The 14,301-nt window shown below is 37.0% G+C and overlaps 1 protein-coding gene across 1 annotated transcript; it reads left to right on the top strand.

The window, feature by feature from the left end:
* Nucleotides 1-1,730: 1,730 nt before the first annotated feature.
* LOC134626743 (nuclear GTPase SLIP-GC-like) lies at nt 1,731-13,485 on the top strand. The gene is made up of 22 exons (XM_063472680.1): nt 1,731-1,806; nt 1,941-2,022; nt 2,193-2,305; nt 2,468-2,509; nt 2,622-2,660; nt 4,593-4,617; nt 4,778-4,838; nt 5,154-5,261; nt 6,692-6,908; nt 7,029-7,244; nt 8,636-8,842; nt 8,935-9,110; nt 11,082-11,175; nt 11,258-11,345; nt 11,462-11,583; nt 11,798-11,974; nt 12,066-12,214; nt 12,313-12,430; nt 12,540-12,648; nt 12,733-12,863; nt 13,325-13,369; nt 13,468-13,485. Exons 2-22 carry the CDS (start codon nt 1,956-1,958, stop codon nt 13,483-13,485), a joined length of 2,322 nt encoding a protein of 773 aa, XP_063328750.1. The 5' UTR covers nt 1,731-1,806; nt 1,941-1,955.
* The last annotated feature ends 816 nt before the right edge of the window (nt 13,486-14,301 follow it).

The raw sequence follows: 14,301 nt of genomic DNA, 5'->3' as shown, positions 1-14,301 counted from the left end.
GAATGCATTTTAATTCTCTGTGTTTTAAGCAAACTGCTAAGAGTTTTTACACCAAATGAGAAAAGCAAGAGAAAAGCTCTGTTTCATGGTTAATATTACATAAAAGTATCAATATATGTACCCACAATAAATGAAATATGTTAAACAAAACAAATTTAATAATTTACTTTCAAATGTCACTATCCTTTCACTTAGTTTCCATTCAGTCAGTTTGCTTTGCACAAAATCATCCATGACCAAGATTCAAAACTGAAAGATGAATTGAAATTTCAGATAAACCACTCCTACTTTATAAATTAGGCCTTTCAGCTGAAATTGAATGAGTAGAGCAGTTACATAGATGCACAGATTGATCAAAACTTCAATTTTGTTAGTGTGCTCGGCTGTTTGGTCAAGTCCAAAAATGGTCAGTTATGGAGGATGAAAATAGCAGGCAAGAGGAGAAGTGCAACAACCAGCATGATTAAAGAAAAACAGATTCAGATTTTTTTTTTAAAAAAGCTAGACATGAATGGTTCTATTGGAGCAAAAGACTGTCTGTCAGAAAGCAAGTAAAACCTGACTTGCACATGTACAGACACTGATCAGGGAATGAGAAAAGCAGGGAGGGCTGACGAGAATGGCTGGATGTTTGTTAAATGTAGAAATTGTCTTGGATCATTGTTGTCTGTATGACAAAGTTCAAATGAGTTAAAGGGGTTAAGTAGAAAAAGAAAAAAAAACTTTGCAAAATGAATATATGAAATAACAATAATCAAGAAGAAAAAGTAAAACCACTTACAACAGTAACAATGACTTTTAGAACAACTATCCTTCTTCCAAAGCTGGTTTTCACCTCACTAAGACGAGGAGACTCGGCAGGAACATCATTGGACACTGTGCCATAATCAATGTCCCAGGACAACGTGGTGGTAACACAACTATGTGTGCAGCTATAAGTCAAAATGTTGTTGTTCACCATCATGCAACCCTGGGACCATATAACATTGCACACATTATTACATTCCTGGACACCTTACATGACATGCTCACTAATGTTCAGAGACCAGAGCAGACCAGATACGTCATCATATGGGACAACGTTAGTTTCCATAGGGCTGCTTTGGTCCGCAACTGGTTTACAGATCACCCACTCTTCACTGTACTCAACCTCCCCCCATACTCTCCATTCTTGAATCCAATTGAAGATTCCAATTGAATCCTTCTCTGCCTGGAGCTGGAAGGTCTATGACCGTCATCCCCATCAATGCATATCCCTTTTACAGGCAATGGAGGAGGCATGTGGGGATACAAAATAATAATAATGTACACACGTGGCAGCATATAAAAAAAACCTATGGTGATATTTTTACTCTAACTACCTTAATGTAGTTTGGCAACTAGAGTATACTTCAAATATACATAAAGCTGTTTCTCTCTTGTTTTTAAACTATAATATTTAATCCCTTTGATTTATTTTAAAGAAACTAAAAAAACAAACACTTCCTCTGAGGCAGGTTGTTACCTGTCTGCCAGCCACTCCCATCTGCGCTGCACAAACACCTCCTCTTCCTGCTTTTCTCAGTTCTGTTTTTCCCTGCACCCGCTTTAGTCATGTCGGATTTACCTTTCTATTTTATGTATAAATGCAGTTGCAGTTGCAGACAGTTGTGCAGTCTGAGCCACACAGTTACAGTTTGATTTTAACCGTATCCGTTTGTGGACTTTGCTTTTTGCTCGATTTCTTTTTTCTGTTTCCTGTTTGCGTCTCACTGCTTCCCTCACATCTCCCTCAGCAGCCTTTTCCTGCATTACTTCTAACAAAAGGTGAGCAGTTTGAACTTTTAATCTGAATTTAATATGAGTGTCTCTGATTATATATGCATTAAAGGAGAAGTTTGTCGCAATGTCTAGTCTTTAAAGCAGTACTGCCTGGTTAAATATTGCATTTTATATTTCAGTTTCATTTCTTGGTCATGGATGATTTCGTAAGAAACAAACTGGTTGAATGGGGGCTAAGTGAGTGGGTGGAGAAATTTAAAGGTAAAGTATTAACGTGAATCTGTGATGGTTACAGATATTGATCCTGATGTGATGTGTTAACTGTAAAACAGCTCATAGATCTGTGCCGATTTCTTTTTCAATCATTTAACAAGAATTTCTGAAGCAAGTTAAGAATAAACTTTATCTCTGCAACTTTTTTTTAATTACAGATGAACAAATCGATTCTGAAAGTCTGTGTGAGCTTGATGATCAAGAAATTAATAATTTGATCACAAAAGCTGGACCAAGAGTGAAATTCAAGAAGAACCTCAAGCTGTTAAAGGTAATTACCTTTTTTTAAGCAATCATTGTTGTTTGAGTGTACAGAGGTGAATTTCTATTAGAGTTGCCTGGATATTAAAAAATGTGCTGGCAGTAATATTATGTAGTGTAATTTTTGTTAACTCTTTACTAATAAGGATTTGCAATGTTTTGATTGTGTTAGGAAGAAAAAAACACAAATCAAGAAACAGTCATTTCTTTTCAAGTAAGTTACAAACTGTTTTGTTGCCTTGAGATGAAGTATCTATATGAGAAATAAAATTTTTAGTATATGTTTAAGTGCTCAGTTTATTTGGCTTTGCACTTTTTATCTGCAGTGTCAACAGCAGCATGAAGATGTAGCTGATGTGGTTCAGGTAAAGATTATACTGAATTTCAGACATATGAGCCAACTGCCTGAGACAAAATAAAGCTCCATTCTTTTGCCTATAGGGTTACATACTGATTCAGTATTAATTTTAGTGACCTCCCATTAAGGTAACCAGGTGTCATAACTGCCGTCGTAAATTAGAATTTTATTCAATTTATGTTTACACTTAGCCAGCAGTTTTAAATTTCCCTCAGTGTCGCCTGTTCTGGTCGTCTTTGCTGGTGTCTCTAGCTTCACATGCATTAGAACAGAATCACCAATTACCAGAGTTTGAGCCCCGGCGGGTGTGTCTGCAAATGGGGAAAAACACTTAAACACATGAACGGGTTGGTGGTGTGCCACGGGTCTTCTGTTTAATACTGTGCTTTCTACTCATCGTCACCCAGTCATCTTGTTTCCCCGACTGTTCGGGACAATATGCCAGAGGGAACTAACCTTTGGCTGGACAGGCTAAAGGGGCCCGGCTAGTTATGGGATTTTTAAGGGTGCGAAGCAGAGTCTACAATTATGTGATCCTGGCCTCCAGAGCTGCAAATAGGGTACATTTAATGCAAGTATCATTATTGCTAAAGGAGACCGAGGAGTAGGGATGGGTAGGTTTTATCCGATACCGGTGCCAAACCGGTACTTTTGAAACGGTGCCGATGCTTAAACGGTGCTCAAACCAGTGCTTAAAGAATGGAGAACATAAACTTTGTCCAAAAACCTCTTGTTTTTATTTTTAGCAGTCTCTTTTTTTCTGCAAAATGATAACCAAGTTAGCCTTTTCTGTTGATACAAGATACGTCCTTTGGTTGGAACCAGTGCTTAAACAATGGAAAACACAAACTTTGTCCTAAAACCTCTCATGTTTAGCTGTTTTTTTTTGTAAAAAGATAACAATGTTAGCCTTTTCTGCAGCTATAAGGCATATATGGTATCACTCTATCAAACAAGAAGACAGCTGTATGACATCTCAAGAAAAAAAGCACTGAAATAAAGCACCAAAATGTGTGCTGCTTTTCTGGTTACTACCGTTTATGTCAGAACCGGTACCCATCCCTGCCAAGGAGTAACTAAACATCTGACACAATGAGCAGGAAAGTGCAGGAGGGACAGGTAATTAGTGAGTAAATACACAGAGTGTGTGAAGATTACACCTTGAAGTAAGTTATACGTTTTTAATTAAATTGGCTACGCAGATAAGCTACACAAAAACACCACTGGGTGTTTGACAGTGTCTCACTGGCAGTAATTATTTGTAGAGTCATTTTATTAATTCTTAACTAATATAGATTTGAATCGTTTTGATTGTGGTAGGAAGAACAAAACTCAAATCAGGAAACAGTCATTTCTTTTCAAGTCAGTTTAAAACTGTTTTTTCCTTCAGATTTAATGTCCATATGACAAATACAATTTTTAATACATGTTTAAGAGCTCAATACTCTATACGGCTTTGCACTTTTTATCTGCAGTGTGAAGAGGAGCATGAAGAAGCAGCTGATGTGGTTCAGGTAAGGATTATACCGAATTTCAGACATATGAGCCAACTGCCTGAGACAAAGTAAAGCTCCACTCTCTGGTCTACAGAGACTGACAACTTTCTACAGAAACCAATAAATGACTAATCTAAAGACATAATTCATAGGGGGTTGGGAAATATACATTTTGCCCTAGCTAGGAGGTTTGCCAACCATCTCTGTAGGTCTTTGGGACTGGGACTTAATTATGTAAAAGAATTGTCTCGTAGGATCACAGATATTTAGTAAGAAGAAGGTTACTGTAATTTAATTTTCATCAGTCTGCTGGTTAATAAAACATAACTGCATATAAGTTTGTTGATTGTAAAACTTGAATGTTAGTGTCCTTTAAATGTTGTTAAAGAGCAATGCCAATGCCAATAGTGATAATTTCCTTTATAACTCATATTCATCCTCAGGTCTTTCCAGCCACAAGTGATATAGGTGAGACTCATGCATCGTATTTATTGCATCTCATATTATTCTGTGTTTGAAAGGCACCAATATTTTTTGCAATCTACATAACTTTACTAAGAACAACTTTCAATGCTGAGAGAAACACATTTTCTGTTCTTATTTTTTGTTGTTGTTTTTATACAATCAGGAAAAAGAAAATCAGACCTTGAAAGTGATGCCAGCAGGTTGCAGTCACCAGCTAAGCGACAGCGTCAGTCAATTCCAGGATTTGAAGGTATTTACGTTTCTTACTAAACAGTGTCACAGTTTAAGCCACTATAGGGTTAAATTTCTGTTCAGCACAATTTGTCCAACATGTCAGTTTCATCTTTGATGCTAGAAAATACTTTTTCTTTGGGCTGTTGTCAAAATTTAACAGTCACGTGATGCATGGTATAGTAAGTTTGATTGGTAAGTGGTCACATTATGGTCCTGATATACTCTAATTCACACAGGTTTGCTTTTTTTAACATCAAATTTTACATTTTTTGGTTATTCTAGTCTATAATTCCTTCTAAATAGTTCTTGACTTTTTTGTTCACAGAACCAACCATACTATCCAATGTGAAAAAAATCATGGCATTTGTACATTCCAGACTAAATGAGCAAGACAAACTCAGTGCTTTCTTAAAGTGAGTATTATGTTTTTTCGTATTTTGCTGACATACAGCAGTACAATTATAGATGCTGAAATAATACAGTAGTAAAATTTATTGGAAAGTTTTGGTGACTGAGCTGCATTTTTTTCCTGTTCCTGGTATCTACCAATTCTTGGGGGAAACATTTTCGCTTTAACTGACACAAAAAGGAAGGTGTGGAAAAAAACAAAAACAACAATTAGTGGAACCAGTGTATAAAACTGAAATATGTAGTAATAATTCATTGAACAATCACTACCATGATTATAACTCTTGTTTAAACTCTCTTATTTAAAGCATGCCTAAAAAATTTAAAATCTTGTTCAACAGGAAATTGTGCTGCCTGTTCATGAACCCTTTTGGTTCAATATTCCCCAATTTGTTTCTTGTGTCAGTCTTTTTGGTGTGTTGGTTCACTGTCTAGTTATTTTTATGGTATACTTATCTTCCCTGCTTAGCTTCTATGTCCTTGTCTAGTGTCATCTGACTCTAACCCTGAGAGAGCCTCTCATTCTTGTTCTCTAAAACCTAAAGAAGAACTCGTCCCTAAATTCTGGTCCCTAAATGCAATTGACACTCTATTCTCGATGAGAGGCCAGGGTTCGGGAGAGCCCGAGTGTCCTGTAGGGACGTTTCCTGCTGGATACACCATGGACGGGAGGCAGAAGTGGCGCGTCGTGTGCCTAGCGGGACTATCTATTGAGGACATTGAAGACATCTAGCTATTTGGAACCATGATAACGGGGCTCTTGCTGATCGGAACTGGCTTGGCCCTGGCTTATCGAAAATTGAAGAAAGCGGTGACAGCTGTTCAAAACCCCACAAGGCTAGCCGCTATGACCGAAGGTCTGGGAAGAGCTGTAAGTACTCAGACTCTTCTTATTGAACGTAACATGGGAAAGATCTTGGAGAAGCTCCCGGCTCTTCAACGGGAGATTGATACACCTGGTGACCAGTGATGGGCATTAAGAACAGCTGTAAAAGTCAAATGCAGTCTGTTTGTCCTAAAACAACACAATCAACATCTTTCATGCGGCTACCCCCCCTACACGACAGCGCCAGCTGGACACTTAAAGGTCGATGCCGACAAGAACAAAACAGTTCTTCCCTGAGAAACGATAATTCACCGACTCTCTTGCCCGATCCCGCAAAGCTACCTACGTAGGCTGCGGACTGTTGATTTTCGCCTAATTGGGCGAAAGGACACTTTCTCAGGCTGAACACAGGACACACATTCTCCCACGCACACACACACGTACACTGCCACTGATACGAAGTGTATAAAACTGAAATATATAATGATAATTGATTGGATAATCAAAACCATGATTATAACTCTCTTTTAAACTCTCTTATTTAAAGCATACCTAAAAAAAAAATTCATGACTGAATGAATTAACTATATTTAAAATCTTGTTCAACAGGAAAAAGATCAGTGATTTGGAGACAAACAAGAGGGAGCTGGTTGGTGTCTTTGGTAAAACTGGAGCTGGAAAGAGCTCTTTGATAAATGCCGTCATCAAAGAAAAGAATCTTTTACCCTCAGGAAGTGTCAATGCCTGCACCTCAGTCATGATCAAAGTGGAGGCTAACACATACAGCTCAAACTATGAGGCAGAAATTGAGTTCATCACAAAGGAGGTAAAATGAGCTATGAAAGTTTGATTTTTACTTAAAACTATAATATGTGTTACACTTCAGTTATTGGGGTTAAAGGTTGGGTACATACCTCAATAAATGGCTTGTCGTCTATTTTTGTAGGAGTGGAACGAAGAGTTGTGGTCATTTCGTCAGTTTCTTGACAATAATAAAAATCAGAAAAAGGAAGACGATGATTATCATGATGCTGTTGAAAAGCTGTCAGCACTGTATGGAAACGACTGGAGAAAGTCCTTTGAAAACCTCATGGATCGCAAATATTTCAAAGAAATTCCAGAATTTCTCCAATCCAGGCAGAAGATGTTGACATGTGAATCAGTAAGACAAACTCATATTACTACTATAACAGACAGCCATGATAGACTACACACTGGGGATGCTGGGAAGGACACACAGGTGAAACTAGGACAACCTGGACACAAAGAGGGAACTGACCAAATTAACAAAAGACTAAGATCTAGAAACATAACTCACTTCAGAAAACAGAATGCAGCATAAATTCAAAAGTCTAAAAAACACAAAACACTGAAAACAGATCCAGTAATCGCAACGAAATAGTTCTTACTGAGATCCCATAATGACATGTAGACGATCACATATGCAGAAAAAAAATCTGTTCTTGTCATAACTGTGGTTAACAGGACCCAAGACTGGTCAGGTCAATTATGTAGAGCAGTGTTTCACAACCATTCTGAGAAATGATCAGGTGTGCCTTGGAACTACCTGCTCTAATTAAATGGGTTACCAACTGCTAGTAAAACAGAAGAAGAAGAAGAAGAAATTATACAATAGTCATGCTGTGAGTGAGACAACGCAGCACATAATAACGATAGATAAATATTTGAAAAGAAAAAGTAGTCAAGACCCTGGTCCTGGAGAAATTTCCAACCCAGATGAAGGCCCTAGCAAGACTAAGGCCTTCAGAAGAAAGCTAAAAAGGTATATTGGAGACAAACCGAACCAATTCCGCTATACCACCAGGTGAGCGGAAATATTATCAATATGCTTTTTTTTTTGACATTTTTCTTTGGTGGTGTGCCGTGTGATTTATCTGATGTGAAATATGTGCCGTGGCTCCAAAAGGTTGGAAAACACTGATGTAGAGCACGATTTATTAATTTTTTTACATCGCAGTAAGAACGCTTACCTCTTCACACAACAGTGATCAGTTCCTTGTTTCAACCTACTCTTACCCTTTTTAAATCTCTCTGTAGAAATTCACTGCTGAGCAAAGTCAGCAAAGATTGAATCAAAGTGACCACAAACTTTAGTAAATCAGTGTCTGACAGTCAGCAATGGCATAAAGTGGTGTAAAACCCTGACATTCAAAACATGGCAAGTTATCCGCTATAGTGAATAAGGGAGCGGTCTAAAGTGGCTTATTAATATCTCAAAGTGGTGGACAACTGTACAAAATAATTGAGATCAGGTAGTTTCTGCTAATAGTAATAATAACTGTTGCGACCAAGAGTGTACTTAGTGTGATTTTAAATAGAAAATAAAAACGTTTAAATAAATCATAAAAATGTATTTTAATTTTGGTTTTGAATAATAACTAGGCACTTTCTTGAAACTATCAAATGGTTGATTGTTCTAAAAAGGATTTCACATGACCTGATTTTTTTATGTCACTGACTTTTAATAGTTTTTGTAAAGCACTTGCATTGCGGACTGAAATTAAACTACAATGCTTTTATTATTTATTGCAGGCTAATGAACTCTCTGCAAAATTTGTCAAGTACACAAGAAGTGATTCAAAACAAGAAGAAAGTGATGAAGGAAAAAAGTGGTTTTGGCCACTAGTGAAGTGTGTGACTGTCAGGGTGCCAAACAAGCCTCTTCTCCAGCATGTCACACTTGTGGACCTTCCTGGAAATGGTGACTGTAACAAGAGCAGAGATCAGATGTGGAAAGGGGTAATTCACATTTACTGCTCTTTGCTTATACTGTGTTGTCTGTAAACAGTCATCTTTCTATTAAGCACTGAGACATGTTATTCTCCTTTCAGATTGTTGGAGATTGTTCTACTGTGTGGATTGTGACTGAAATTAATCGAGCAGCATCAGACAAAGAGGCCTGGGAGATCCTGGAAAGTGTCAGTAGTCTGATTGGAAATGGTGGCGAATGTCAGCAAATTCATTTTATCTGCACCAAGTCTGATCTTGTTGATGATTCAGATGATCTGTAAGTACATTTTGAATGCTGATCAACCACAGGGTGTTTCCATGTAAGATCAACCCAGGCTAGACAAAAAGCAAAGCACAGGGTTGAGCCTTTGTTGTAATGAATGCAGAACATTTGGGTCAAAAGCAGTCTCAGATGCAGATACAATTTTATAAAGTTTACTGAAGATGGTGGACTTAGTAATAAACAGAGAGGGAGGGGAAGTCAAATTTCTTTGTTCTAGAGCAGGGGTGCCCAATCCCAGTCCTCGAGAGCTACTGTCCTGCAGCTTTTAGATGCATCCCTACTCCAACACAGCTGAATCAAATGGTTTGATTGCCTCTTCAGCATGCCATCAAGTTTGGCAAATGCCTGATAACAAGCCATTCATTTGATTCAGGTGTGTCGGAACAAGGATCCATCTAAAAGCTGCAGGACGGTAGCTCTCGAGGACTGGGATTGGGCACCCCTGTTCTAGAGGAACTGTTTAGAAGGGTTAAAGAAAAATGAGCTGGCAGCAATGGCTTCAGTCTCAGGTCAGAACCTCTGCAAATGTTCAGATGTGAGAGGAACAAACAGGCAGAGTCCAGGAATAAAGTTGTCATTCTTTGTATTTCCAATTGAGAATGTGCCCGCAGGTGGGCAAGAGTGTGTGTGTGGTTTCTGTAGACAAAACATAATGATACAAACCAATTATAACTCAAATTACACAATAAACATAAAGATACAACTGAGGTGTACTCAAATGCAGTATGACATATTTCTTCAGACTGGTTACATAAACTTAGTCAGACATTATGCATTAAGACACCACACACAACTATGCACTGAAGGCAACTTTACACTGTTTATCATCTGGTACACAGAGCAGAGAACCAACAACACTTTTACTTGGTATCGGATCGGAAAGGAAATCAGTGGTATGGCACATCACTACTCTGAACTGAAGCTGCGGAAATACGCCTATGGTGCATTCAGGGGGTATGGGAAATCCCATACACAAACCTTACCCTTTTGCACAGGGACAGCAAGAGAGAAGAGGGCGAGCAATAACAGGAGAGCAGGAGGAGAAAGAGATGCAACTGACTTCATGGCAGCTTTTATGTATGGTGCACATAATCTATGAGATTATAGGAAATCATGTATATCCTGGTCATTACAGTCAAGTAATTCAACAATTTTACATTTTAAAGCAAAAGTACCATTACACTGTCCTTCAGCAACAAAGTTAAAGTAGTTGCTGTGACAAAAAAAATGTAAGCATGTCAGCGTGTGGTAATGTCACGATCCAAATAAAACATGTTGGCCTTTCTCCAAGTGCTTTAAGTATAAATGGTACCAGTCTTCAATATTTGCGAGTTTGTTTTTTAAACAGTCAAAATAAATACATTAAACAAATAAAGACATATCATCATAAATGATTGGAGCTGCAAGGCAGACAACTGAAGCTTAATAGGTTTATTTATAATGAAACAAATATATAAAATGAACTGGTGAATTAGTGGAGAGCACCACCCTAAGGTGATGGTCTGGGAGAGAGTACTCAATGACTGGCAGGGAGGAAACAAAATCAAATGTTTTGAGAGAAATTGGGAGTTGTTCTTACTTGGTTTAGAAACACGGCTGAGACGGAGTCTGTAGTGATCAGGTAAGTATTTTGGTGTGAGGCTCTGACAACCCAGGTTAGCAAGTAGGAGTATGAGAGGATATTAACCAGACCAGACGTTTAAAACTAGAATTCAACAAACTGGAGGACAACCACCATCAGGCAGAAAAACATTGCCACAGCCAGTCTTTAAATACAATCTATGTGTTAACAATAAGTTGCAGGTGTGCAACAGTCAGGCAAAGCTCTGCTTGGTCAGAAGAGAGATTCGCATATTTTCACCTAAAGGCCAAGAATAAAACAAAATCACCCAGCCTGCCCCAGATTAATGATGGTGATGATAATAGTGATGATGGTAACAGTACATATATGCACATTTCTTGTAGTTCATCAGCTGATATCCATGATCGAATAGTTAAAAGAAACATTCAAGCCAAGGATGGAGTAAGGAAAGAATTCAACAAGAGAAGCAAGATTAATGTGAGTTTTATAGGCTGACAGAAAATAATACAGACTCTCCACAGTTGCAAGGATGCTTTAAAATGAAATCATTTTTCTTCAGACACACTTCACTGATGACAGTTTCGAAGTGTTCACAGTGAGCTCCAAAGAGTTCCTAAAAGGGAAGCATCTAAGTCCAGAAGAGACTGGTAGGTTAAGTCTCAGTGAACATGTTGTTTTATTTGCTCTGACTGAAAGAAGAATTATTTAATTTGAATCAAAGTATGTAATGTCAAACTGTGGCACTCAAACTTCTTCTCAACAGAAATACCCAAACTTAAAGGATTTTTGCAAGATCTGAATGACTGTCACTCAGAGACAGTAAACTATGTGAATGGAGCTTATGGGATTCTGTCTTTGATTGAAGGTGCCAGGTGCAGAAAAGAGGTGAGGTCAAGGTATCTATGAGGAACAATATTTTACTGACAAATTTAAAACTTCAAATGTTTCCATAACTCTGACACTTAACAAAATTTTAGTTATCAAGATTTCTTTACAGGAACTGACTGAAAAAAAATATCAAAATGATGAATGAAAATAGAGAGTTGTATTTATGCTATTACTGCTTTAATAGAAAATAAATATACTGTTTTCATTTCAGGGTGCTGGAAAAGCAGATGATGTATGCAAAGTTCTTGAGAAAAACATGACAGAACAATTTGATCAAGTGAAAAAAGCAGTTGAAAAAGCGATCAAGGATTTTGAACAATGTCTTACAGAAGGGGTTAAAAATTCCAAAACCTCTGAAGAAAAACTGAAATCCTTTTTGGACCGTGATGTACATATCTGAATTATAATTAACATCATAGCAACAGATTTTGCACTTTATACGAGCATGTGTTTAGAATTGTTTTCCTGATTTGTTTCAGAAACAGCCTAGTTTTTTCAAGACACTAGAGGCGGTGGTTAGGAAAGACGGCATCCACAAAACAAAAAAAGGAGAACACATAAATCTCAACACAGTATTAGCTTCATGCTTGACTGACAGCATTGATGAAAAATTCAGAAAGACCTTCCCGTAAGAATAAACAAATATTAAACTGTATCATATTAGACTATACTTAAAATGATTAAAACAAACTTGTCAATACTGCCATCATGAAACATTTTTTTCAGAAATGATGTTAAAGGCGGATCTTTCAATGGAGTCATCAGTAGATTTTCACTTGACACAAATTCACTGATTCAAAAATACCAAGATGTCAAACTGCAGCTGATATTTCTTCAGACAGAGGTACGACATGAAACAATCCAGTTTGTCAGTCCATTATAGCAGAACTGACCTATTCACTCTTCAAATAGTAAGTTTGTTTATTAACTGATCCATGTTTCATGCTTTTAAGGAGGATAAAATTAAGGCAAAACTCAACAAAATAATCCTAAAAGAGAAGAAAATAATCTACAACAGTCTAACAGAGGCAATTGAGAAAAACATGAAAAAGTGCTATGAAGGTAATAGGTTGGTCAACTTGCCACTATAATAAATCACAATTGTACATAAAAAATGTTTTGACAAAGTTTATTTTCTTCTTGTAGATGCACGAAAAATTTCAGGGAATGATGCACTGAAAAAAATGAGGAAGACTATTGAGACACATGTATCCTTAAATAGGAACATGTATGAGGACGCAAAAAAGATCATGTTGGAGAAGATGGATGAACTGATGGTTTGTCACATTACAAATTAATTTGAGACCATGTTGTGTTTTTTCTATATTTGAGTGCTTTTGCTTAGTCTGAACATTCTCTAAAGATTAGCGAGTGGCTGTTAATATTTGTATTTTTCAGTATTACAAAGATTTAGTCTGCAATGATGAGTTGAACTGAAGAGCTTAAAGCATAAACTGGACACAAGAACAAACATCTACCCATTAATTCAGATGTTTCAGTTTTTTTGAACCTCAATATTTGACTCCGTGAAAAGTAATAAAAGCTCTGATGTTTATTTAGATGATCATCTGCAAAGAACTAAAGGAAACCTTGGACCACTCCATTATACTCTCACTCAAGGCATCAGCTTTGAGTGAGAGTCTTCCAGGTAAAGAAAATATAGGCTATGAAAGTAAATCATTAGTAAAATGCTGAACAATGCCAAACACATGTTTTTATTTATTTGTTTGCTTTTCAGATGTTTCAGAGCATCTTGAAACTGTCCAGCAACATTACAATGAAGGTAAGTGTAGTCAAGAGAGAGAAATGACATCACAGTAACCAGGTAAATATATAAATGTTATTTCATGTTACTTTAACAGTTCCTGTGAATTCTCAAAGAAAGAGGGTGAAATTTGATGACAATCCTAAGCACCTAAATATACAGTAACTTTTAATTGTTTAATATATAAAATATAATATATAAAATATGTTTAATTGTGTTTAGTGTCAATGATAAGTTTGTCATAATTTAAAGATCAGAAATAGTCATTTTAAATTACATATGGCCATTTCATCATCTCAGCTAAAAAACCCAACTGGTTCTTACCTAGCATTGTGCCCGGTAATGTTATGCAGTGTTAAAGTATGACACCACAACGTTACATCTTCTTCAAAAGAAGTTTACAAGAAGCTGCTAAACGACTGCTAACAGTGGTAACACCAGAAGCACTACCAACATAAAAGTTCAGGTTTTGCTCAAAAACTTCTCTGAATATTGTCCACAGTCTTTTGACAGAAGTGACTTATTGACTCACATCAGACTGACAGCTGAAGTAAACAGGCTGAATTTGTTATTGCTGAGCACAGATGAAGTATTTGAATAATATCACCACTTATAATTTGTGTTATTTTACCCTTTTTGTATCCGAGTCACCTCAAACATGTTAAAATAAAGTGTTTCGAAAAATGATTTTCTACACAAACAGTACCAGAAACAACAGATATTAACATTTTCTATTCTAGGATGAGGAGGCTTCAAGACATTTTAAAGCACATTTTAAGTACTGACACTTGTACTGTTTGCTTGAGTAGCTGAGTGTTAAAAATCTTTGTGCTTATTATTACTGGACTTTTCAGATTTGCTCCACACAGTAACAGCAGAAACCTGATGACCCACTTAACATCTCTGAGGGAACACTGACCAAAAGCATGAGGTCTCTGGATATCACCACA

Source organism: Pelmatolapia mariae, linkage group LG4, assembly GCF_036321145.2.
Source record: "Pelmatolapia mariae isolate MD_Pm_ZW linkage group LG4, Pm_UMD_F_2, whole genome shotgun sequence".
Taxonomy (NCBI): domain Eukaryota; kingdom Metazoa; phylum Chordata; class Actinopteri; order Cichliformes; family Cichlidae; genus Pelmatolapia; species Pelmatolapia mariae.
Note: the sequence above shows the minus strand (reverse complement) of the source record. Positions and strands in the feature narration are given on the sequence as shown.